Here is a 26,932-nt window from a genome sequence, read left to right on the forward strand (position 1 = left end):
CTCTCGCTCTCTCTCGCTGACTCTCTCGCTCTCTCTCGCTGACTCTCTCGCTCTCTCTCGCTGACTCTCTCGCTCTCTCTCGCTGACTCTCTTGCTCTCTCTCGCTGACTCTCTCGCTCTCTCTCGCTGACTCTCTCGCTCTCTCTCGCTGACTCTCTTTCGCTCTCTCGCTGACTCTATTGCTCTCTCTCGCTGACTCTATTGCTCTCTCTCGCTGACTCTATTGCTCTCTCTCGCTGACTCTATTGCTCTCTCTCGCTGACTCTCGCTCTCTCTCGCTGACTCTCTCGCTCTCTCTCGCTGACTCTCTCTCGCTCTCTCTCGCTGACTCTCGCTGGCTCTCTCTCGCTCTCTCTCGCTGACTCTCTCGCTGACTCTCTCTCGCTCTCTCTCGCTGACTCTCTCTCGCTGACTCTCTTTCGCTCTCTCGCTGACTCTCTCGCTGACTCTCTCTCGCTCTCTCGCTGACTCTCTCTCGCTGACTCTCTCTCGCTCTCTCGCTGACTCTCTCTCGCTCTCTCGCTGACTCTCTCTCGCTGACTCTCTCTCGCTGACTCTCTCTCGCTGACTCTCTCTCGCTGACTCTCTCTCGCTGACTCTCTCTCGCTGACTCTATTGCTCTTTCTCGCTGACTCTCGCTCTCTCTCGCTGACTCTCTCGCTGACTCTCTCGCTCTCTCTCGCTGACTCTCTCGCTGACTCTCTCGCTGACTCTCTCTCGCTCTCTCTCGCTGACTCTCTCGCTCTCTCTCGCTGACTCTCTCGCTGACTCTCTCTCGCTGGCTCTCTCTCGCTGGCTCTCTCTCGCTGACTCTCTCTCGCTGACTCTCTCTCGCTGACTCTCTCTCGCTCTCTCTCGCTGACTCTCTTTCGCTCTCTCGCTGACTTTCTCTCGCTCTCTCGCTGACTCTCTCTCGCTCTCTCGCTGACTCTCTCTCGCTCTCTCGCTGACTCTCTCTCGCTCTCTCGCTGACTCTCTCTCGCTCTCTCTCGCTGACTCTCTCTCGCTCTCTCTCGCTGACTCTCTCTCGCTGACTCTCTCTCGCTGACTCTCTCTCTGACTCTCTCTCGCTCTCTCTCGCTGACTCTCTCTCGCTCTCTCGCTGACTCTCTCTCGCTCTCTCGCTGACTCTCTCTCGCTCTCTCGCTGACTCTCTCTCGCTCTCTCGCTGACTCTCTCTCGCTCTCTCGCTGACTCTCTCTCGCTCTCTCGCTGACTCTGACTCTCTCTCTCTGGCTCTCTCTCTCTCTCTCTCGCTGACTCTCTCTCTCTCTCTCTCACTGACTCTCTCTCTCTCTCTCTCTCTCACTGACTCTCTCTCTCTCTCTCTCTCTCTCTCTCTCGCTGACTCTCTCTCTCTCTCTCTCTCTCTCTCTCTCTCTCTCTCTCTCGCTGACTCTCTCTCTCTCTCTCTCTCTCTCGCTGACTCTCTCTCTCTCTCTCTCGCTGACTCTCTCTCTCTCTCTCTCTCGCTGACTCTCTCTCTCTCTCTCTCTCTCTCGCTGTCTCTCTCTCTCTCTCTCTCTCGCTGACTCTCTCTCTCTCTCTGACTCTCTCTCTCTCGCTGACTCTCTCTCTCTCTCTCGCTGACTCTCTCTCTCTCTCTCGCTGACTCTCTCTCTCTCTCTCTCGCTGACTCTCTCTCTCTCGCTCTCTCGCTGACTCTCTCTCTCTCTCGCTCTCTCGCTCTCTCTCTCTCTCTCTCTCTCTCTCTCTCTCTCTCTCTCTCTCTCTCTCTCTCGCTGACTCTCTCTCGCTCTCGCTGACTCTCTCTCTCGCTGACTCTCTCTCTCTCTCGCTGACTCTCTCTCTCTCGCTGACTCTCTCTCTCTCGCTGACTCTCTCTCGCTCTCTCGCTGACTCTCTCTCGCTCTCGCTGACTCTCTCTCGCTGACTCTCTTTCTCTCGCTGACTCTCTCTCTCTCTCTCTCTCTCGCTGACTCTCTTTCTCTCGCTGACTCTCTCTCTCTCTCTCTCTCTCTCTCGCTGACGCTCTCTCTCTCTCTCTCGCTGACTCTCTCTCTCTCTCTCTCGCTGACTCTCTCTCTCTCTCTCGCTGACCCTCTCTCTCTCTCGCTGACCCGCTCTCTCTCGCTCGCACGCTGACCCGCTCTCTCTCGCTCGCACGCTGACCCGCTCTCTCTCGCTCGCACGCTGACCCGCTCTCTCTCGCTCGCACGCTGACCCGCTCTCTCTCGCTCGCACGCTGACCCGCTCTCTCTCGCTCGCACGCTGACCTGCTCTCTCTCGCTCGCACGCTGACCCGCTCTACTTCTACCCATCCCCCTCTTTCTCTCCCCTGTCTCCCCTCTCAGGAGAGATGGTTCGGCAGGCCAGGGTCCTGGCTCAGGCCACCTCTGACCTGGTGAATGCCATGCGGTCAGATGCTGAGGTGGAAGTGGATGTTGACAACTCTAAGAAGCTACTTGCTGCAGCTAAACTACTGGCAGACGCCACAGCCAGGATGGTGGAGGCTGCTAAGGTACAGTACGTAATAATGGCTTACTTACTGTGCTAAGCTGTCGGTCAACGACAACCTTTGCCAGTGTATTATTTTTATTTAACCTTTATTTAACTAGGCAACTTCTTATTTACAATTTACATTGACATGCATTTCATGTATGTTTTATATGGTTATCCAAATGGGGTTGTATTGCATTTGATTACATTCATTCAAACCGGAGCTTTTTCAACAGTGCTATTTGGGTGCTTCCTGGTTGTCTAGTTAAATAAGTCTACTTTTATTCAGGCAGTCCACTTGATTCTTCATCTGCTCCTCAGCCTTACAGACAAGTATTAATGTCCCTGCCATCATGAATGCTAAATGGGGCCGTATCTTACAGCTGGTTAGATGCTTTGATTCCACATTAATCACATTATAGCAGCTATCTTTATCACTATCAATGAAGGATTTGCCCAGCCACTGTTTCCTTGGTAACTGTCAGAAAGGGGGGCTGTATTCAACACTATAGCACTACCATAGGCAGCCTTGCAGTTAGAGCATTGGGCAGGTAACCAAAAGGTGAAATATCTGTCGATCTGCCGTTGAGCAAGGTACTTAACCCTAATTTCTCCAGGGTTGCCGTCAACATTGGCTGATCCCTGGTTGTAACCCAGGGTCTCGGAGGGGGGGGGGGGATATGCACAAAAAATATATATTATACAAGCCTAATATAAGCGTCCTATAATTGATTGATTGAGGGTAGAGAAGGTTTTGCTGAGGCATGGAGAAAGGATTGTGTCAGTAGTGGGGACTCAACAGAAGATGGCAGCTCTTCGTTTGGCTTTCTCTCAAAGCTGTGTGCTGAGAAATCTGGACATTAGCCATGTGGTTTAATTTCGGACACTACTCTGTGTTTCATTTCCAATCCCTTTTATTATTAGAATACGATTGGTTTTCCCTTCAGTGACAATTTCTGATCACACATAAGTGACAGTTAACCTGGCTTACAGGAAGCAGCGAATAGTATCAATGATAGACTGTACTGGGCTGGCTAACATGACACACTGTTATAAAAAACTGTTTTGCATTTCAAGACTCAATCACATTATTCCCCTCTACTCTTGAGGAATTAGTACTGTAATGTCTCTTCACATTAGTCTGGGCTTACTATAAACATCACCTTGGGGCTGTGGGTGGTATGTTTTTAGTGTGTGTGTATTAGAGAGAGATAAGATGGCTGCTGTAATGTACTGTAGAGGGTTCATTCAGCAGCAGGTGAGGGAAGCGCCTGGCTGCTTAATTAACTAAATGGCATGGAGGCTTAGGCTCTAGATTCTCTTCATTCCCTCAACAATAGGACGCACAGAGGCTCTTAGGGATATTGGTTTGTGTGAACTGAACCCAGTCACGTACAATCAGAGACAGCTGGAGAGACAGAGAGAGGTAAAGAGAGCTGGAGCCAGAGGAGGAGGTAACGAAAAGGAGTCTTGATGTTTCCTCAACAAGTTGTTGATAGATAGACAAAGAAGAGCTGCTGTCATTACAAACGGACATGATTACAGTTGGACTCTAGCACTTTCCCTGGATGCATCTCCATCTGCTCCAGTTTAATGATGGATGAGGTGCCTTACTTTGTGTGTGTGTGTGTGTGTAACAGGGTGCAGCGGCATACCCAGAGAACGAGGACCAGCAGCAGAGACTGAGGGAGGCGGCTGAGGGCTTACGCGTGGCCACGAACGCTGCAGCTCAGAACGCCATCAAGAAGAAGCTCATTAATAGGCTAGAGGTCAGTTGGATGAGTCTGAGCTAGGCTGGGCAGAGCCATATATGTACAGTATACCTATTGGTGGCTCCGCGAGTTTGGTGCTAAGGTGGCGTCCCATTAATGGGTTTGCCAAACTCTGTATATGGCTCTGGGGCTGAGTAAGCAGGCACTTCCACTTGTGTCTCCTCATCATAGCTCTTGCTCTACATACACACCACATTGTCAGTCGCATGGAAAACAACAGGCTTTGAGTGAAAGTCTAGAAATAGTATTTTTGATATGCTGTATTATTTTGGGCTTTAGGTTAACGTGCAGAGGTGATTGCATTACCAGAGCTATTATTTTCAGCTGTTGATGTAAACCATGCAAGAACAGTTATATACAGTACAGGACATTACTGAGTGTGTTTGGAGAGCTACAGTGTACTCTGGGTACATTCAACTGTTATAGAAACTTCCTTTCCCTTCCTGTTTACATTCTGAGAAGTCCTTGTAGGTTTTCCTTCATATGAAAGTAGAGACCATCCAGTATCATTCTTCGATCGTCATCCTACTAGCCACTGAAATGTAAAAGGAGCATTTTACATATGACTGTTGAATGCGGAATGAGGGTGAGCTCGTTTTGGTGTTTTGAAAGTGTGTTAAAAAGTTTCTTAGTATCTAGCTACCTTTTGAGTTTGGATCCCGAGACGCAGTTGGCATCAGTTGCTGGGTCTGCTACTCTCTGTCCAGTGATCCTGCCGACCAAGAACGGTTCTGAGGAGCTATTTGGTGTAGCTGCTTGCTAGCTGCCTATCAAGCTAGCGGGGTTGTCTTGAGGGCTTGAACTCAGCCCGTGGCTGGGATCACAGATTGTCCCGTGCTTGAGGCTGTTGATCCCTGCTGTTTGTTGTTTTCAGTCTTCCCTGCGACCTGCCCTGTCTGGAACTGTGAGGAGTAACAGCGTAACCTACGTTGCTAGGTACCATGACAAAGACCAAAGCCGACAGGAGTACTGTTGAGGACAGTGGTGTCTCTTTGTCACAGGTGAGCGAACAACAACAACAACAACAAAAACAATTCTACATGCAGTTGTTTCAACAACAAGAAAATGGCTTGTAGTGTTTTGTCCAAATACTAGTGGACTCAACTAATAAAATAATGGACGACCTGACCAGAGAGGTCCAGGACCTGAAGAACAGTTTGCAGGAACAACATGGTTGTGGACGTAATTGCAGAATCGCCACATGAGACCTGGATGGAGTCTGAGGACAAAGTGAGGGAAATGATCTCGGAGAAACTGAAGATGGACCACAAAAAGATTTGAGGTGGAGCACGCCCACAGAACTGGAAAACCCACCACCGGCCCAGGTGACAGGCCCGTAGTGGTCAAGTTCTTGAGGTTTATTGCCTTATCTCGCTAATCTTACAACATTTGCACACTCTGTAAATAGACTTTTCTATTGTGTTATTGACTGTAAGTTTATTTATCCCTTGTGTAACTCTGTGGTTTTTGTCACACTGCTTTGCTTTATCTTGGCCAGGTCGCAGTTGTAAATGAGAACTTGTTCTCAACTGGTCTACCTGGTTAAATAAAGGTGAAATTAAAAATACATTTTTAAAAATGCTGTAGCTGTTCTGGAAAGAGCCAAGAACTTGAGAAGAACGTATACTTTCCTCATTGAGGACTATCCTGAAGCTGTGCACCAGAAGAGGAATGAACTTATCTTGGCCATGAAAGCTGCCAGAGAGCGTGGGGACATTACTTACATCCGCTATGACAGGCTCGTTGTCAACCCTCCCTTCCAAAACCCTGGAAGGGATGAGAGAGCAAAGCCTATGGGTTTGTAGCTTCAACCCCGCAGCACACACAGACTCACTTACACACACTGACTGATTCATGGAATATTTATTTCTTGCAAAGAATAGAATTGGTCGACTTTTGTACTATGGGAGATAGTAGATTGATATAGGCTAGTGCTTTTGCTGTTGGTTAGGCCTGCTCATCTTGTTGGCTGATGAAAAGTAAATGTGGACAGTTCTTTCAATATCTTCAATATGCACCTTGGAACTGGATATGACAGAGAGCCGTGTGAGTGAGAGATGCTTCGGATTTTGTTGCACACTCAGGGAGAAGGGCACAACGCAGCACTGCTAAAGGCATGGATTTTTTTAGGGTGCATTACGGCCACAAAGGTGATGCCACTGGGAAATTCGAGGCGTTATCAAGTGCTTGTCAAATTGTGAATGAGAGACTATTGGCGTGTGTACAGCCTGTGCAAAAACAAAGCCGAGCTCATGCCTTTCGAGAGTTTTTCAAATCATCATTAGTCTCATCATGCAGCCTTACAATGTATTAAAAATCAAAAGATATAACCCAGTGTTTGTAGAACAACTAAAGTTACATTAATAAATTTAAATTACGCATATAGGAGTACCTATTTCTTTGTTAACCGCTCAACACAGAATAGAGGCATGTGCGCATTCCCTCATCGTTTTGGAGAAAATATATATTTTATTCAGCTTTGTTCAATTGTATTCTTCATACTATAAAATAATGCCACTTAATTATAAGCAAATCTTATCTGCTAAATTAAGTAGTATAGACCACAGCCATTTGGCATAGACATATCAGGACCTAACATAAGGACAACTCCGAGCATGCTATTCTTTTCTTCTGAAATAGACTACATTTTCTTCATATCATACTTCTTTAGTTCTGTCTAAAATAAATAATGGATTTATTGTGAAGGGGGAGGCTATATTACATGGATTTATTAGACTTTTTAAAATGGCTTGTAGGCTATGTGTGGAAGCCAGGAGATGCTAAATGTGTTTGTTAATTAATGGTCAGTTACCGTGAGACCGGCAGTTATTTGCTTGACAATCACCGGCTGATGAAATTTCGTGACCGTCCATGTATCGATCACATAAAGCGGCCTTTACTAGTTCTAACAGCAGACCTATAAACTTGCTGCCAGCTCTTAGCAAACTGTTGGAAAAAATGGTTTGACCAAATACAATGCTATTTCTCTATAAACAAATTAACAACAGACTTTCAGCATGCTTATAGAGAAGGGCACTCAACATGTACTGCACTGACACAAATGACTGATGATTGTTTTATAAGAAGATTGTGGGAGCGGTTAGATTTCAGTGCAGCCTTTGATAGTATTGCCCATAACCTGTTGCTGAGAGAACTTATGTGTTATTGCTTTTCAACCTCTGCCATATCATGGATTCAGAGCCATCTATCTGATAGAATTCAAAGGGTTTTATTTAATGGGAGCTTCTCTGTCAAACATGTAAAGTGTGGTGTACCGCAGGGCAGCTCTCTAGGCTTTCTACTCTTTTTTTATATTTTTACCAATGACATGCCACTGGCATTAAACAATGTTTGTCCATGTATGCTGATGATTCAACCATATACGCATCAGCAATCACAGCTTATTAAGGCACTGAAACCCTTAACAAAGAGTTGCAGTCTGTTTTATAATCGGTGACTAGTAATAAACTGGTCCTAAAGCTAAGAGCATTGTATTTGGTACAAATCATTCCCAAATCATTCTATCCCTCAGCTGAATCTGGTAATGAATGGTGTGTTTGTTGAACAAGTTGAGTAGACTAAATGACTTGGTGTTACCTTAGATTGTAAACTGTCATGGTCAAAACATATAGGTGCAATGGTTGTAAAGAAGGAGAGGTCTGTCCGTAATAAAGAGATGCTCTGCTTTTTAGACACCACACTCCAAAAAGCTCTAGTTTAGTTTTGTCTTACCTTGATTATTGTGTGGTCCAGTGCTAAAAGAAAAGACCTAGATAAGCTGCCGCTGGCCCAGAACAGAGGCACACCTTGCTTTTTATTGTAATCAGAAGGAGGATATAAGTACTATCCATGTCAGACTCTCTTGGCTAAGAGTTGAGGAGATACTGACTGCATCACTTCTTTTTGTAAGAAACAATGTGTTGAAAATTCCAAAATGTTTGCAACTTACACAGAGCTCTGACACACACACTTACCCCACTAGACATGCCACCATGGGTCTTTTCATGGTCCCAGAATCCAGAACCGATTCAAGAAAGCGTACAGTATTATATAGAGCCATTATTGCATGGAACTGCGTTCCATCTCATACTGCTCAAATTAACAGCAAACCTGGTTTCAAAAAAACAATAAAGCAACACCTTCCCTATTTGACCTAGATAGTTTGTGCGTGTATGTATTGATATGGAGGCTACGTGTGCCATATTTAAGTTGATGAAGTTTTGCCCTTGAGCTGTTCTTGTCAATGTTCTGTATTGTTCATGTTTTGAGTGGGTCAGAGGCTCTCACAACAGCTAATGGGGATCCTAATAAAATACCAAATCAGGAGATTGTTTGAACCCTACTGCCCGACATTAAAGATGGCACAACAAATATTTGATCTCTGACCTGAGGAACCCTGGCTCTAAGTGGAGACTGTCTGCCTCCCAAATGTCACTTTATTCCCTTTAGTACGGTTCTTTTGACCATGGGCCTCCTGGTAAAAATAAGTGCACTATAAAGGGAATGGGGTGCCATTTGAGAGGCACCTTGTGTGTGTGTTGATTCGTCAAGGTAGTGATTCTAAACATGCCTGACATGTGTGACATTCCAACAGAATGCCGCCAAGCAAGCTGCAGCTGCAGCCACCCAGACCATCGCTGCCTCCCAGAATGCAGCAGCCTCCAACAAGAACACCGCCGCTCACCAGCAATTGGTGCAGAGCTGCAAGGTACTGGGGATAAGTCTCTTAATGCCAGGGGACATCACCAGTTCCTTGCATTTAACACTTTGTATGCCTACTGTAGTTAAACAGCTATATAGGTGCTACAGCTATATAGAAACTGTGGTTGAATACTGTATGTGTGTTGACTGTTTATGTATGTGTGCGGCTCACTAGGCCATGGCAGACCACATTCCCCAGCTGGTCCAGGGGGTAAGGGGCAGCCAGGCCCAGCCTGAAGACCTCACTACCCAGCTAGCCCTCATCATCACCAGTCAGAACTTCCTACAGGTACTCCACCAGTGCCAGTCTGGCTCCTAATCTCTCCACATATTGAATGAAGGGATCTCAATATATTGTACAGTGCTGATGTGTGTGTGTGTGTGTGTGTGCTTGTGTGTGCTTGTGTGTGCTTGTGTGTGCTTGTGTGTGTGTGTGTGCTTGTGTGCTTGTGTGCTTGTGTGCTTGTGAGCTTGAGCTTGAAAGCGTCTAAACATATATTATTGATGATGATGATGATGTCTAATACTTGGGTAAGGCTGGGTTTTGTAGTCATAATAGATTCAAATAAAGACATTCTCTGGTACCAAACATCTTCTTGGGATGAATTTGACATTTCTCTGTTTCCTGTTTCTCTCATGACAGCCTGGCAGTAAGATGGTGACATCAGCGAAGTCATCTGTTCCCACGGTGATGGACCAGGCCGCTGCTATGCAGCTGGGTCAGTGTGCCAAGAACCTGGCCACCAGCCTGGCAGAGCTCAGAACCGCAGCACAGAAGGTACATAAACACACACACACTTAAGTCATACCTGTCGCTAACCTCTGTCACTTTGTGAGGGTACCTATCCCCTGTTAGGACTAGCCAGCTTCTGATAGACTAGGACACTAAATACCAGCTCAGGTGGGTTAAACTGTCAGTCTAGAATGACTAATTCAATGGTCTGCTCTCTTGTGCTCTTTAGGCCCACGAAGCCTGCGGCCCCATGGAGATCCACTCAGCTCTCACAGCCGTCCAGACTCTGAAGACTGAGCTCCAAGACGCCAAGATGGCTGCCATAGACATGCAGCTGAAACCACTACCTGGAGATTCGGTCAGGGAAATCTGATTCATTGAATTAATCAACGTCTCATTACTTCTACTGATTACTCTTTCATCCATTGCTGAGTCTGTTTGTCTGGGTGTCTGATGTACTGTGTGCTGTTCTCTCTGCAGATGGAGAAGTGTGCTCAGGACCTGGGCAGCACCTCCAAGTCTGTGGGATCCTCCATGGCTCAGCTGCTCACCTGTGCTGCACAGGGCAATGAACACTACACAGGTACTGTTCTACTGCCCTGGGGCTCCCATTCTAATTAGAGCAATACCGCTAAATAACAAACTCCATAGCACCACCAGGACGTGTCTATAATAGTGTATTTCACTTTTGACTACAGATTTTACTGTTACTACTGAAAACTTCAACATATTTGATGCTTCAAGGTCAATAGTAGATTAGATTCAACCTTTTCTCTCTGGAAAGTAGCACAAAGAAATCCTTCCCCTACTTCAATAGATGTGACATTCCTTCAGTAATCTTGTCTAGATGAATGGGGTAATGCAAGCTGATTCAATTTACTAGATTCCTCCCCAATGTGTTTTGTTGAAGCTGAAATGTTGCATTCCCTTTTTGAGGCAGTCATAGTTTAGACCTTATGAAACTAAACCAGAGGCTCTTGCTACCTGGTATAGCACACTGTCAACATGAGAGGGCTATGGATATCCGAGGTAATAACATGCATTTATTAAGGCTTAATTCAATCTTCTGAATGTATTTGGATGTTTGACACATCTGAATGCAAACAGTCCTTTTCATTTAATACATGTTTTATTTGTCACATGCTTGGTAAACAATCGGTGTAGACTGACAGTAAAATGTTTACTTGTGGGCCCTTCCCAACAATGTATAGAACACAAGGAATAAATACACAATGAGTAAGGATAACGTAGCATTATACACGGGTACCAGTACAGAGTCGAGGTACGAGTTGGTGCAAAGAGGGTCAATGCAGATAGTCTGGGTAGTTATTTGGTTAACTATTTAGTGGTCTAATGGCTTGGGAGTAGAATCTGTTCGGGGTCCTGTTGGTTCCAGACTTGGTGCATCGGTACTGCTTGCCGTGCGGCACTGGAGAGAGAGCTTGCCGCGCGGCACTGGAGAGAGAGCTTGCCGCGCGGCACTGGAGAGAGAGCTTGCCGCGCGGCACTGGAGAGAGAGCTTGCCGCGCGGCACTGGAGAGAGCTTGAGGCGCGGCACTGGAGAGAGAGCTTGCCGCGCGGCAGTGGAGAGAGAGCTTGCCGCGCGGCAGTGGAGAGAGAGCTTGCCGCGCGGCAGTGGAGAGAGAGCTTGCCGCGCGGCACTGGAGAGAGAGCTTGAGGCGCGGCACTGGAGAGAGAGCTTGCCGCGCGGCAGTGGAGAGAGAGCTTGCCGCGCGGCAGTGGAGAGAGAGCTTGCCGCGCGGCAGTGGAGAGAGAGCTTGCCGCGCGGCACTGGAGAGAGAGCTTGCCGCGCGGCACTGGAGAGAGAGCTTGCCGCGCGGCACTGGAGAGAGAGCTTGCCGCGCGGCACTGGAGAGAGAGCTTGCCGCGCGGCACTGGAGAGAGAGCTTGCCGCGCGGCACTGGAGAGAGAGCTTGCCGCGCGGCACTGGAGAGAGAGCTTGCCGCGCGGCAGTGGAGAGAGAGCTTGCCGCGCGGCAGTAGGGAGCTACTTCCTTAATAACTCTTCTTTATTTGTAGCATTCCAAACCCTACTCACCATTTGTATATTTTCCTCCAGGGTTAGCAGCCAGAGAGACAGCCCAGGCCCTGAAGACTCTAGCCCAGGCAGCGCGGGGTGTGGCAGCCTCTACCACCAACCCTCAGGCAGCGGCGTCCATGTTGGATTCAGCCTGTGATGTTATGGAAGGCTCGGCCATGCTGATCCATGAGGCCAAGCAGGCCCTGGTCTCTCCCGGTGACTCAGAGAGCCAGCAGAGGCTAGCCCAGGTGAGTAGGGGACTTCAGTACAATAACGTGCAGAGCCGTATAGGGATGAAGCTACTCTATATCTCTATAAAAGGCTTGAAGTCAGAAGTTTACATACACTTAGGTTGGAGTCATTAAAACTAGTTTTTCAACCACTCCACAAATTTCTTGTTAACAAACTGTAGTTTTGATGTCGGTTAGGACATCTACTTCGTGCATGACACAAGTAATTTTTCCAACAATTGTTTACAGACAGATTATTTAACTTATAATTCACGGTATCACAATTCCAGTGGGTCAGAAGTTTACATACACTAAGTTGACTGTGCCTTTAAACAGCTTGGAAAATTCCAGAAAATATTTTTGTGGCTTTAGAAGCTTCTGATAGGCTAATTGACATTATTTGAGTCAATTGGAGGTGTACCTGTGGATGTATTTCAAGGCCTACCTTCAAACTCAGTGCCTCTTTGCTTGACATCATGGGAAAATCAAAAGAAATCAATCAAGACGTCAGAAAAAAATTGTAGAAGTCTGGTTCATCCTTGGGAGCAATAGTACACAAGTATAAACACCATGGGACCACGCAGCCGTCATACCGCTCAGGAAGGAGATGCGTTCTGTCTCTTAGATGAACGTACTTTGGTGCGAAAAGTGCAAATAAATCCCAGAACAATAGCAAGGGACCTTGTTAAGATGCTGGAGGAAACAGGTACAAAAGTATCTATATCCACAGTAAAACGAGTCCTATATCGACATAACCTGAGAGGCCACTCAGCAAGGAAGAAGCCACTGCTCCAAAACCGCCATAAAAAAAAGCCAGACTACGGTTTGCAACTGCACATGGGGACAAGGATTATACTTTTTGGAGAAATGTCCTCTGGTTGGATGAAACAAAAACAGAACTGTTTGGCCATAATGACCATTGTTATGTTTGAAGGATAAAGGGGAAGGCTTGCAAGCTGAAGAACACCATCCCAACCGTGAAGCACAGGGGTGGCAGCATGATGTTGTGGGGGTACAAAATAGATGGCATCATGAGGGAGGAAAATTGTGGATATATTGAAGCAACATCTCAAGACATCTGTCAGGAAGTTAAAGCTTGGTCGCAAATGGGTCTTCCAAATGGACAATGACGAGCATACTTCCAAAGTTGTGTCAAAATGGCTTAAGGACAACAAAGTCAAGGTATTGTAGTGGCCATCACAAAGCCCTGGCCTCAATCACATAGAACATTTGTGGACAGAACTGAAAAGGCGTGTGTGAGCAAGGATCCTTCAAACCTGACTCAGTTACACCAGCTCTGTCAGGAGGAATGGGCCAAAATTCACCCAACTTATTGTGGGAAGCTCGTGGAAACGTTTGACCCAAGTTAAACAATTTAAAGGCAATGCTACCAAATACTAATTGAGTGTATGTAAACTTCTGACCCACTGGGAATATGATGAAAGAAATAAAAGCTTAAATAAATGCTCTATTATTATTTGGACATTTCAGATTCTTAAAATAAAGTTGTGATCCTAACTGACCTAAGACAGGGAAATTTTACTAGGATTAAATGTCAGGAATTGTGAAAAACTGAATTTAAATGTATTTGTCTAAGGTGTATGTAAACTCTGACTTCAGCTGTATATGGCTCTGCTAACGTCCATATTTTCCATCTGTTCAGTATAATTGTCCTCTGTCTGAATGGAGTTGGCTGTGGTTGGTGCTCTTAGACAACCAAAGGGCTACTAGAGTTTTAATATCACCACTTTTATTCAGAAAGTCTTGGCTTGTGTTACACGGAAGGTCAAGTGAGAGGCAACTATTTTTATTGTAGAGCTTCCACAGATCACTTCTCACAACTACAGTATCTGGTAGTGAATAATAAAATAAATAACTTTTCATAGACAAATAATAGTTCAAATTTTATCAGCCCAGCTGAACAAAACACTGATCACCTGTCAAACACAGTGAGGTGTTCACCCTCCGCCTGCTGTAGCAGGAGATTCACAACTTTAAGGACACATCAATTATGAATGCCTGGTCCTTCCCATATAACCTTCCCACCAGATGAATAAATGATGCATCAATAGATGCTACTGCAGATAAAGGGACAGACTGGACATAGTATTGTGGTGTTTGTTCTGTTCCTTTGCAAATGAGAGAGAAATAGGACCCATTTTACATGGTGTTGACGATCCCTTTGGTTTTGAATGGAATCCAAGGATAGTCCTTGAATTCCTCTTTGGATGATGATCTCTTTCAAATCTTACCAAATAAAAGGCTTCAATTGTGTATCTTATCTTTTCAGGTAGTCCTAGTTGTGCATTCAGTAATCCTTTCAGCAGCACAACTCCTGTTCTGTTGCTAGGCCCCACAGGGACACAGACATATTGGCATATGTTCTGTTGGAAACAGAAGTGCAAATTAGGAACATCAATTACTCCGCTATGCTTCTTGGCTCATTAGCATTTTAAGATTGTGATTGCAGCTCAGCAACATCACTACTGTGGAAAACAACTCAGTTCACGCATGAATGATCACACTTGACACACACGCAGGCATGCTCACAAACACACACATGCACACCTGTGCTCACACACACCTGTTGTCTCTGCTTCAGGTGGCCAAGGCTGTGTCCCACTCTCTGAATAACTGTGTCAACTGCCTGCCTGGCCAGAAGGATGTGGACATGGCCCTCAGGAGCATTGGAGAGGCCAGCAAGAAACTGCTGGGAGAAACGGTAAGTTCTACACTTCCTTAAGTAAAGGTTACTTTATTGAAAAAAACATTAACGTAAAGCCACTGATTACCCCAGAGTTAATCACCCGTTTATTGATTTAAAACTGCCGCTAGGTCAAACACTTGTCAAATGTTTTTAAACCATACTTACATTTATTGCACCACAACCTAATCACTGACTCGCTATGGCTGTCTTTGTTGTCTCTCTACGTTTTTCTGTCTCTTATCTTTCTCTCTCTGTAGCTCCCTCCATCCACCAGGTCATTCCAGGAGGCCCAGAGCGAGCTGAACCAGACCGCAGCAGATCTGAACCAATCAGCAGGAGACGTGGTCCACGCCTCCCGCGGCTCCAGCACCCAGCTCGCAGACGCATCTGGGAAGTTCAGAGAAGACTTTGATGACTTCTTGGACGCCGGCATTGAGATGGCTGGGCACACTCAGGTGCAGTCACAGTGGTCTGTCTGTGTGGTACTGAACCTGGAACTTGTTCGTTAGGGCACACCACACCATACCATCGCAATGGAAACCATAATTAACCTTTCTTATTGACAAGTTCACATAGTGCCTCCACGTTCCACGCAGTTTTGTTTTGTGCCTAATGAACACAAACGAGGCACCATACTGGATTTGACTGTTTTAGTGTGACTAATTTATTTACATAAGCCTCTTCATCACCTTTTGGACATAAGAACCAACTGTTTAATTTATCAAAGCTGATATAATGGAAAATAGAGGAGGAAAAGTTGACCAATTGGCCTCAAAAGTCATAGCTTGGCCAACCATCAGTCTATCTATTTGTTGATTAACTTTCCTTATAGATACAGAGTATTTCATTGAATTGCCTCAAAGCGGCGGTCTGTTAAATTTAGTCTAAATAAGATGACAGTTGAAGGTCTTTTCCGGGCTGCCTTGCTGATAAGGAAGGAGGAAATCTTAGTGGCATGACACTGATTACCAAATCAGACCCAGGTGACTGCAGGATCTGCCAGCAGCAGAGTTGGAACCAGAGAGTCTATGTTTAGAACAGAGTTTGAGAGGAACAATATACATGTTAAGCATGGTGCAGCTAGAAAACAGCCCACGCACCATTCTCCTATTCATCTGACTGATGGATAGGAGGACCAGGGATAGTCAGTTGCACATGGCTCCCGACTGATGCAGCGGTCTAAGGCACTGCATCTTAGTGCTAGAAGCGTCACTACAGACCCTGGTTCGATTCCATGCTGTATCACAACCGGCCGGGATTGGGAGTCCCATAGGGCGGCGCACAATTGGCCCGGGTTTGGCCATTGTAGGCCGTCATTGTAAATATGAATTTGTTTTTAACTGGCTTACCTAGTTAAACAAAGGTTACATTCAGGGTTGATTAGCACTATATAGCTGTGTCATCGTTCTGAGTGGATCAAGTTACCAGGCAGATTTGGGTTCATTTAGACTCTAAATGACTAGCAACATTTCATGCCCTTTCTGTATGACTTTTGTATATGATTGATTTACAACTAGTGTTTATGACTTGTAATAACTGGTGATTCTGCTGTGGATGTTGTAGAGGAAAGATGAGCAGATCCAGGTGATAGGTAACCTGAAGAACATCTCCATGGCTTCCAGCAAGCTGCTCCTGGCAGCCAAGTCTCTGTCTGTAGACCCTGGGGCAGCTAACGCCAAGAACCTGCTGGCTGCTGCTGCAAGGTACCTACCATACACTGCCCTCTATGTGGGCTCTCACAATACCACACCTGTTGATTGGTTATTTATTATATCTTGTTGGATTTAGAACAGGAGATTTTCCACCCACAGTTCATTCCAGATTTGCAATGTGTTACAATACACTTATGCCAGGGCCAAAGCAATGGGAGGTTTCACTGTGCCGTAGGAAGGGACAAGGCTTTTGATGTGACACACATGCACTTCTCAATCTCACACCTCCAGTGTAGCTCCACTTCACAGCAGAAATGTCCTCCTAGGTGGTAGATGAAGTGCTGTCTCCCTTCAGGCTTGTGGAGGCTGTTAATTTCCTGTCTGGTAATTGGAAGGTTAAGAGGGAGGTGTGTGACTGAAATGTCTGACTGGCTCACTGAAGCCTGCTGGAATTCTGCTGAAAAAAAGAGATAGAGAGGGAGGAGGGGGGAGACCAGAGGGACCCAAAGCACGATATTAGATTTGGAACCAATGGAGCCTGGGACCTTGTGTTTGTGTAATGGAGCTGAACGCTGGTCTAAGTGCCTCTCATTTTGAACTTCTCTCGGTCTCTCTCTCGGTTTCTCTCTCTCTCGGTCTCTCTCGGGCTCTCTCACTCGGGCTCTCTCACTCCTCTCCCTCCCATCCTGTGTTTCAGAGCAGTGACAGAGAGCATTAACCAGCTAATCACATTGGCCACACAGCAGGCCCCGGGACAGAAGGAGTGTGACAATGCCCTACGAGAGCTGGAGGTACTATCAACATCAATAGCTTACATCAATAACATGAGCTTTACTGATAACAGCTGCAGTCATAGTGGTGGTAGCAGGAGTGTTAGTTGAAGCAGTAATGGTGTTTAGTAAAAGCAGTGTCATCTGTAGCAGCCTTTGTTATGAGAGATTGGATAGTAGCTTCATTAAAGTGGGTTATGTTAAATGTAGAGATTATGGGAGTGCTCTAGGAGAATGTTTTCATGTTGCTCATTTAAGTTGTATCTATAATGGGTTCCTTTGGTTTTAGTTAAATTAACAAGTTCCCTTGTAGATGTTAAGAGATGTTTTCCCTCTCCCCTCAGGCGGTGAAAGGAATGTTAGCCAACCCCAACGAGCCAGTCAGCAATCTCTCCTACTTCCACTGCATCGAGAGCGTCATGGAGAACTCCAAGGTAGGGAGGGCCATGACCCTGAGTGCTGCTGAAAGAGCAAGCATAACCACAACCTCCAGACAGATGGAAACGAGTAGAGATGGAGAGATGGGAGGGAGAGCAGAGAGAGAGCGGTGACCTGCCTGGCTGAGGAATGCTACAGCTCCCTCCCTTCTGCTCTTTTCCTCTGTTCCCCCTGTTCTTTCAGGTCCTGGGAGAGTCCATGGCTGGCATTTCTCAGAACTGTAAAACCGGGGATGTGCCAGCGTTTGGGGGCTGTGTGGGACTGGCCACCAAGGCCCTGTGTGGGCTCACTGAGGCTGCAGGACAGGTTAGGACATGCTACGAAGTACCTGCTCTGGACCTACCAGACATACTGTGTGTCATACTGTGTGAATATGTGAGCACCCTGTGTGTGCTCTGCTTGAGCCAGAGAGTGTTGTGCTAGTGTAGAAAGAGAGTAGTGTGGACTTCTGTTTTTCCACCACTGACCATTTCTGGGTTTCCCCTTACTACATCAATATACCACACATGAGTAAAGCTCTGTCCATCTGTGTGTCGACCAGATGCTGTGTTCAGTAAAAAGCTGCTATTTAAGCTGCTAACATTGTAGCCTACCTGCTTTCTGCTACTATGAGAGCCACGTCTGGTTCTACAGTATGTTGAAGTGCCTCCTCCTGTCCTCTCTCCTCAGGCCTCCTACCTGGTGGGCGTGTCTGACCCCAACAGTCAGGCAGGGCATCAGGGGTTGGTCGACGCCATCCAGTTTGCACGAGCCAATCAGGCGATCCAGATGGCCTGTCAGAACCTGGTGGATCCGGACAGCAGCCCCTCACAGGTCAGTTGGGACATGATAACACAGGTTTGTTTGGTTTTATTTGTTTACTAACTAGTCACCTTGGGTTGATTTGAAGAGCCCTCACAGTTTAACAGGACTTTGGGTCTTTGAAAAAACACTATCTAAAGCCTACTATCATTGCACCTTACAGGAACTTTAATTGATTGGAATAATAAATCACTCAAAGTGCTTTATAACACAAAGGGGAAACTCCACCTCATCTTTATGGATTATGAATATAACCTATACAGTTGCTAATAACTATGTTGTTTGAACAATAACTAATAGATGCACTTTTCTAAGTTTAACTTAGGAAGTGAAGAGACTCGTAGTCTAACAGATACAGGTGAAGTCAGAAGTTTACATACACCTTAGCCAAATACATTTAAATTCAGTTTTTCATCATTCCTGACTTTTAATCCTCATAAAACCTCCCTGTCTTAGGTCAGTTAGGATCACCACTTTATTTTAAGAATGTGAAATGTCAGAACAATAGTAGAGAATTTATTTCAGCTTTTATTTCTTTCATCACATTCCCAGTGGGTCAGAAGTTTACATACACTCAATTAGTATTTGGTAGCATTGCCTTTAAATCGTTTAACTTGGGTCAAACAGGCCTCCCGGGTGGCGCAGTGATTAAGGGCGCTGTACTGCAGCGCCAGCTGTGCCATCAGAGTCCCTGGGTTCGCGCCCAGGCTCTGTCGTAACCGGCCGCGACCGGGAGGTCCGTGGGGCGACGCACAAATGGCCTAGCGTCGTCCGGGTTAGGGAGGGCTTGGTCGGTAGGGATTTCCTTGTCTCATCGCGCACCAGCGACTCCTGTGGCGGGCCGGGCGCAGTGCGCGCTAACCAAGGTTGCCAGGTGCACGGTGTAGCCTCCGACACATTGGTGCGGCTGGCTTCTGGGTTGGATGCGCGCTGTGTTAAGAAGCAGTGCGGCTGGTTGGGTTGTGTATCGGAGGACGCATGACTTTCAACCTTCGTCTCTCCCGAGCCCGTACGGGAGTTGTTGCGATGAGACAAGATAGTAGCTACTACAACAATTGGATACCATGAAATTGGGGAGAAAAAGGGGTAAAAAAAAAAAACTTGGGTCAAACAGTTCGGGTAGCCTTCCACAAGCTTCCCACAATAAGTTGTGTGAATTTTGGCCCATTCCTCCTGACAGAGCTGGTGTAACTGAGTCTGGTTTGTAGGCCTCCTTGCTCACACACGCTTTTTCAGTTCTGTCCACAAATGTTCTATAGGATTGAGGTCAGGGCTTTGTGATGGCCACTCCAATATTTTGACTTTGTTGTCCTTAAGCCATTTTGCCATAACTTTGGAAGTATCTTTGGGGTCATCGTCCATTTGGAAGACCCATTTGCAACCAAGCTTTAACTTCCTGACAGATGTCTTGAGATGTTGCTTCAATATATCCACCTAATTTTCCTCCCTCATGATGCCATCTATTTTGTGAAGTACACCAGTCCCTCCTGCAGCAAAGCACCCCCACAACATGATTCTGCCACCCTCGTGCTTCACGGTTGGGATGGTGTTCTTCAGCTTGCAAGCCACCCCCTTTTTCCTCCAAACATAACAATGGTCATTATGGCCAAACAGTTCTATTTTTGTTTCATCAGACCAGAGGACATTTCTCCAAAAAGTACGATCTTTGTCCACATGTGCAGTTGCAAACCGTAGTCTGGCTTTTTTATGGCGGTTTTGGAGCAGTGGCTTCTTCCTGTCTGAGCGGCCTTTCAGGTTATGTCGATATAGGACTCGTTTTATTTGGAGCAGTGGCTTCTTCCTGTCTGAGCGGCCTTTCAGGTTATGTCGATATAGGACTCGTTTTACTGTGGATATAGATACTTTTACCTGTTTGCTCCAGCATCTTCACAAGGTCCCTCGTGATGCCATCTATTTTGTGAAGTACACCAGTCCCTCCTGCAGCAAAGCACCCCCACAACATGATTCTGCCACCCCTGTGCTTCACGGTTGGGACGGTGTTCTTCAGCATGCAAGCCTCCCCATTTTTCCTCCAAACGTAATGATGGTCATTATGGCCAAACAGTTCTATTTTTGTTTCATCCGACCACAGGGCATTTCTGTTTATGGGCCGTCAGCTGTTCCCTTTGTCATGTTTATCTCTTGTCATCTACTTTAGAAAAATCCCGAGCTGCTGATTTGTTTGTTGTTATCCTTCATCTGACGTGTTATGGTTCATCTGTCTAGACATCCGTGTTGCCTCACACCACGTTCCAATGTTCCCATTTAGGGTATGGCTTTCTGAGACTGTTATGGTGGGTGTTTACAGGTGCTGTCGTCTGCCACCATCGTAGCAAAGCACACATCAGCTCTTTGCAACGCCTGTCGCCTGGCCTCCTCCAAGACAGCCAACCCCACAGCCAAGAGACACTTTGTCCAGTCTGCCAAGGAGGTGGCCAACAGCACAGCCAACCTGGTCAAAACTATAAAGGTAAGACTGCAGACTCCAATAAGGTTTTTTTACTGATAGACTGGCCCATTACGTGTATATTGACCTGTGTTTCTCCATTTCTTTCCCTCCAGGCTCTGGATGGTGATTTCTCTCAGGAGAATAGGAACACGTGTCTGGTGGCCACAGCTCCACTCATAGAGGCTGTTGAGAACCTCACAGCGTTTGCGTCTAATCCAGAGTTCGCCAGCAGCCCTGCTCAGATCAGCAGTGAGGTACGACTACACACTTCTGGCCATTTCTAAACATGGTGCTCCGTTCAACTTGTGTGAAAGTTTAAACTTTATTTAGAACTCTGAGACCAACTGCAATGACATTGTGGGTGTAGAAAAAGTTTACGTTAAACAGTTTATTTTTCATGGTTGTCATGGAGATGCTCATCTTTCGTTTGTTTATGTGCAGGGCTCTGCCGCTCAGGAGCCCATCCTCCAATCAGCTCGCTCTATGCTGGACAGCTCCACCCACCTGCTGAAGACTGCACGTTCACTGGTTATTAACCCCAAAGACCCACCCACCTGGTCGGTCCTGGCTGGCCACTCTCGGACTGTGTCCGACTCCATCAAAGGTCTCATCACGGCCATCAGGTTAGCACAGTGACAGCACTGCACCTCTTACTGGCCTGGACATGGACAACTGTTATAACTCATTAAGTTGTGATAAGCAGTTATAATAACCTTCAGAGATTGGACAAGACCATAATGTTCATCCTTGATCTCCGATTGGCTGATTTGGCTCAAGGCTGTTGATCGGCTTAGTCATGGTTTGTTAGAATTCACCATCTCTCCAGATCTCTCTGATCCTGTTGGATGCCTGCTAGCTGACATAGATAAACATGCTCTTTATATTTATTTCATCCTCTTTCCCTCTCTTTCTCTCTCTCCGCCTCTCAGGGACAAGGCTCCAGGCCAGAGGGAGTGTGACTACTCCATAGATAACATCAACAGATGTATCCGGAACATTGAGCAGGCCTCGCTAGCTGCAGTCAGCCAGAACCTGGCCAGCAGGGATGACATATCACTGGAGGTAATGATCGTTAATGAGACACTACACGCTCTGCTGACCCACAGGCACCCCCCCCTCTCTTATTCTCTCTCTATCCATCCTTCTCTCCCTTTACCCATCTCTCTCGATCTCTGTCCGTTAGTGGGCTACAGATCTTTGATCAGGTCTACTGCTAATTGAGACCAACTGCCATTTGAATTAAGTTAAAAACAGTTTGGACAGGGAGCGTTAGAATTGCCACAGAACCACAACATGCCTTGCATAATGACCAATGTTGAAATTATTTTACTCTGATCAATCCCATCAGGCCTTGCAAGAGCAGCTGACGTCCACAGTGCAAGAGATTGGATACTTAATCGACCCAATATCTACAGCCGCCAGAGGGGAAGCTGCCCAACTAGGACACAAGGTAACTAGTTGCAGCATCATCACTGTTACCAATACTAGGTCTATATCACCTGTCAGGTGCAGTCAATAGCTCCGTTCCAGGTTTTTATTTTTTATTTATGATGATCTGGAACGCAACAATAATCAGTCTGACACATTAACCTCTGACCCTTGACCCCTTTCCATCCCAGGTGACCCAGCTGGCGGGCTACTTTGAGCCTCTGATCAGGGCGTCGGTGGGCGTGGTGTCCAAGCTGCAGGACCACCAGCAGCAGATTACCTTCCTGGACCAGACTAAGACCCTGGCAGAGTCCGCCCTGCAGATGATCTATGCAGCCAAGGAGGGAGGAGGAAACCCCAAGGTATGGACAAATATGGGCGATAGGGCCAAAATATCATGTCACAATATTTTTCTAATTTATGTCAGTATTTGACGGTATTTTGAAGTATCTGAATAATACAAGTTCTAAACCTGTTTTATGAGTAGTGCACGCCCCTGGGATGGCAAACATGAATTAGAAGTGTTTTTAATGGGCTTTTTACATCATATTTGTTTTATACTCAACTAGGACAAAACCGACAGTGAAGTAATCCAACTTTCCATGTATTTAGCTCTGTATCAGCATATCGTCATAGACTGTATTGTAAAAATCCATACGGGTATGTGGATCCATACCTTGAAATAGGATGTATGGCCCAACCCTACCCCAGGTTGAACCCTACCCCAGGTTGAACCCTCACAGTTTAACAGGACTTTGGGTCTTTGAAAAAACACTATCTAAAACCTACTATCATTGCACCTTACAGGAACTTTAATTGATTGGATTTATAAATCACTCAAAGTGCTTTATAACACAAAGGGGAAACTCCACCTCATCTTTATGGATTATGAATATAACCTATACAGTTGCTAATAACTATGTTGTTTGAACAATAACTAATAGATGCACTTTTCTAAGTTTAACTTAGGAAGTGAAGAAACTCGTAGTCTAACAGATACAGGTGAAGTCAGAAGTTTACATACACCTTAGCCAAATACATTTAAATTCAGTTTTTCATCATTCCTGACATTTAATCCTTGTAAAACTTCCCTGTCTTAGGTCAGTTAGGATCACCACTTTATTTTAAGAATGTGAAATGTCAGAATAATAGTAGAGAATTTATTTAAGCTTTTATTTATTTCATCACATTCCCAGTGGGTCAGAAGTTTACATACACTCAATTAGTATTTGGTAGCATTGCCTTTAAATTGTTTAACTTGGGTCAAACGTTTCAGGTAGCCTTCCACAAGCTTCCCACAATAAGTTTTATTGTGGGAAGAATTTTGGCCCATTCTTCCTGACAGAGCTGGTGTAACAGAGTCTGGTTTGTAGGCCTCCTTGCTCACACACGCTTTTTCAGTTCTGTCCACAAATGTTCTATGTGATTGAGGTCAGGGCTTTGTGATGGCCACTCCAATACCTTGACTTTGTTGTCCTTAAGCCATTTTGCCACAACTTTGGAAGTATCTTTGGGGTCATCGTCCATTTGGAAGACCCATTTGCAACCAAACTTTAACTTCCTGACAGATGTCTTGAGATGTTGCTTCAATATATCCACCTAATTTTCCTCCCTCATGATGCCATCTATTTTGTGAAGTACACCAGTCCCTCCTGCAGCAAAGCACCCCCACAACATGATTCTGCCACCCTCGTGCTTCACGGTTGGGATGGTGTTCTTCAGCTTGCAAGCCACCCCCTTTTTCCTCCAAACATAACAATGGTCATTATGGCCAAACAGTTCTATTTTTGTTTCATCAGACCAGAGGACATTTCTCCAAAAAGTACGATCTTTGTCCACATGTGCAGTTGCAAACCGTAGTCTGGCTTTTTTATGGCGGTTTTGGAGCAGTGGCTTCTTCCTGTCTGAGCGGCCTTTCAGGTTATGTCGATATAGGACTCGTTTTATTTGGAGCAGTGGCTTCTTCCTGTCTGAGCGGCCTTTCAGGTTATGTCGATATAGGACTCGTTTTACTGTGGATATAGATACTTTTACCTGTTTGCTCCAGCATCTTCACAAGGTCCTTTGCTGTTGTTCTGGGATTTATTTGCACTTTACACACCAAAGTACGTTCATCTCTAGGAGACACAACGCATCTCCTTCCAGCGTTGCCCCATGGTGTTTATACTTGCGTACTATTGTTTGTACAGATGAACGTGGTACCTTCAGGCGTTTGGAAATTGCTCCCAAGGATGAACCAGACTTGCGGAGGTCTACAATTTTTTCCTGAGGTCTTGGTTGATTTCTTTAGAATTTCCCATGATGTCAAGCAATGAGGCACTGAGCTTGAAGGTAGGCCTTGAAATACATCCACAGGTACACCTCCAATTGACTCAAATATTGTCAATTAGCCTATCAGAAGCTTCTAAAGCAATGGCATAATTTTCTGGAATCTTCCATGCTGTTTAAAGGCACAGTCAACTTAGTGTATGTAAACTTCTGACCCACTGGAATTGTGATACAGTGAATTATAAGTGAAATAATCTGCCTGTAAACAATTGTTGGAAAAATTACTTGTCATGCACAAAGTAGATGCCCTAACCGACTTGTCAAAACTACAGTTTGTTAACAAGACATTTGTGGAGTGGTTGAAAAACGAGTTTGAATTACCAACAGAAGTGTACGTAAACTTCAGACTTCAACTGTATGTATCTCTGTCTGTATGAAGGCGTCCCATACCCATGATGCCATAGCGGAGGCTGCTCAGCTGATGAGGGAGGCGGTAGATGACATCATGGTGACCCTGAACGAGGCCGCCAGCGAAGGGGGTATGGTGGGCGCCATGGTGGACTCCATTGCTGAGGCCATGGGCAGGGTGAGTGGGGGTGACGGGGGGGCAGGATGAGTGGGGTATGGTGGGCGCCATGGTGGACTCCATTGCTGAGGCCATGGGCAGGCTGAGTGGGGGTGACGGGGGGGCAGGATGAGTGGGGTATGGTGGACGCCATGGTGGACTCCATTGAGGCCATGGGCAGGGTGAGTGGGGGTGACGGGGGGGCAGGATGAGTGGGGTATGGTGGGCGCCATGGTGAGTGGTGAGCATGGTGGACTCCATTGAGGCCATGGGCAGGGTGAGTGGGGGTGATGGGGGGCAGGATGAGTGGGGTGTGGGGAGCATAGTGGATTCCATTGAGGCCATGGGCAGGGTGAGTGGGGGTGACGGGGGCAGGATGAGTGGGGTGTGGGGAGCATGGTGGATTCCATTGAGGCCATGGGCAGGTTTAATGGGGGTGACGGGGGGCAGGATGAGTGGGGTGTGGGGAGCATGGTGGATTCCATTGAGGCCATGGGCAGGATGAGTGGGGTGTGGTGAGCATGGTGGACTCCATTGCTGAGGCCATGGGCAGGCTGAGTGGGGGTGACGGGGGGCAGGATGAGTGGGGTGTGGGGAGCATGGTGGATTCCATTGCGGCCATGGGCAGGGTGAGTGGGGGTGACGGGGGGCAGGATGAGTGGGGTGTGGAGAGCATGGTGGATTCCATTGAGGCCATGGGTAGGGTGAGTGGGGGTGACGGGAGGCAGGATGAGTGGGGTGTGGGGGGCATGGTGGATTCTATTGAGGCCATGGGCAGGCTGAGTGGGGGTGACGGGGGGCAGGATAAGTGGGGTGTGGGGGGCATGGTGGATTCTATTGAGGCCATGGGCAGGCTGAGTGGGGGTGACGGGGGGCAGGATGAGTGGGGTGTGGGGGGCATAGTGGATTCCATTGAGGCCATGGGCAGGGTGAGTGGGGGTGACGGGGGGCAGGATGAGTGGGGTGTGGTGAGCATGGTGGACTCCATTGAGGCCATGGGCAGGATGAGTGGGGGTGACAGGTGGCAGGATGAGTGGGGTGTGGGGAGCATAGTGGATTCCATTGAGGCCATGGGCAGGGTGAGTGGAGGATGCAGCAACACCACTGTCAACATACGGGGCGGCAGGGTAGCCTAGTGGTTAGAGTGTTGGACTAGTAACCGAAAGGTTGCAAGTTCGAATCCCCGAGCTGACAAGGTACAAACAAATCTGTTATTCTGCCCCTGAACAAGGCAGAACCCGCTGTTCCTAGGCTGTCATTGAAAATAAGAATTTGTTCTTAACTGACTTGCCTAGTTAAATAAAGGTAAAATTAAAAAATAAACATTTTTAAATACTATCATAAGACTGGCAATGAGAGTGCTTTTGCCATTATGGTTATCAGTTGCATTGTAAAGAATCAATATATTTGGCTGTGTAGGAAGAAGAAGCCTCGAATGTTGAAGCATCTTGTTGCATCAAGTGCAACAAGTGGTCTGGGCCAAGCTGTAGAATCTGACGTGCTGTGTTTGTCTCCAATCTGCATCTAAGCTGCGGTTTATGTCATAAATCATTCATGTACATTCCTATGAACTCTGTATGAATGTGTCTGACTGGAATAAATGGGGATAATCTGTTGAGATAATTTGCTGAGATAACAGCATTCTTTAACCTGCATTTGTAGTGGAGGTGAATTACAGAATTTAACATAGTGGATACCAGTCTATCACTATTATCGTCAGTACACATTCCAGCCAGCGTGCCAGAAGCATCCATGTGGGAACCATTTGTGTCTTACTCTGTGTTGTGGTAAAGTGGCTGACATCATAACGACGGGTGTCTAATAAGTGACAGTATATTTACAGACGGATATGCTAATGATGGATTGGAATGAGCTAATGTGCATATTCATGATCATATTCTGAAGGTGGATACTTTGC

At 46.4% G+C, this 26,932-nt stretch overlaps 1 protein-coding gene across 1 annotated transcript in view; it reads left to right on the top strand.

Moving 5' to 3' along the window:
* The window catches only part of LOC139411623 (talin-2-like), a 125,793-nt gene that overhangs the window by 70,034 nt on the left and 28,827 nt on the right, over window positions 1-26,932 (top strand). Inside the window, exons 21-42 of the mRNA XM_071158213.1 lie at window positions 2,316-2,482; window positions 4,101-4,229; window positions 8,827-8,940; window positions 9,109-9,222; window positions 9,577-9,711; window positions 9,896-10,024; window positions 10,147-10,249; window positions 11,746-11,954; window positions 14,539-14,658; window positions 14,901-15,098; window positions 16,207-16,346; window positions 16,993-17,086; window positions 17,410-17,499; window positions 17,687-17,809; window positions 18,173-18,316; window positions 20,613-20,774; window positions 20,867-21,007; window positions 21,195-21,376; window positions 21,683-21,815; window positions 22,102-22,203; window positions 22,373-22,543; window positions 24,889-25,035. Coding sequence (XP_071014314.1) covers window positions 2,316-2,482; window positions 4,101-4,229; window positions 8,827-8,940; window positions 9,109-9,222; window positions 9,577-9,711; window positions 9,896-10,024; window positions 10,147-10,249; window positions 11,746-11,954; window positions 14,539-14,658; window positions 14,901-15,098; window positions 16,207-16,346; window positions 16,993-17,086; window positions 17,410-17,499; window positions 17,687-17,809; window positions 18,173-18,316; window positions 20,613-20,774; window positions 20,867-21,007; window positions 21,195-21,376; window positions 21,683-21,815; window positions 22,102-22,203; window positions 22,373-22,543; window positions 24,889-25,035 — 3,047 coding nt within the window. The remainder of the gene's footprint in view (window positions 1-2,315; window positions 2,483-4,100; window positions 4,230-8,826; window positions 8,941-9,108; window positions 9,223-9,576; window positions 9,712-9,895; window positions 10,025-10,146; window positions 10,250-11,745; window positions 11,955-14,538; window positions 14,659-14,900; window positions 15,099-16,206; window positions 16,347-16,992; window positions 17,087-17,409; window positions 17,500-17,686; window positions 17,810-18,172; window positions 18,317-20,612; window positions 20,775-20,866; window positions 21,008-21,194; window positions 21,377-21,682; window positions 21,816-22,101; window positions 22,204-22,372; window positions 22,544-24,888; window positions 25,036-26,932) is intronic.

Source organism: Oncorhynchus clarkii, chromosome 6 (assembly GCF_045791955.1).
Source record: "Oncorhynchus clarkii lewisi isolate Uvic-CL-2024 chromosome 6, UVic_Ocla_1.0, whole genome shotgun sequence".
Lineage (NCBI taxonomy): Eukaryota > Metazoa > Chordata > Actinopteri > Salmoniformes > Salmonidae > Oncorhynchus > Oncorhynchus clarkii.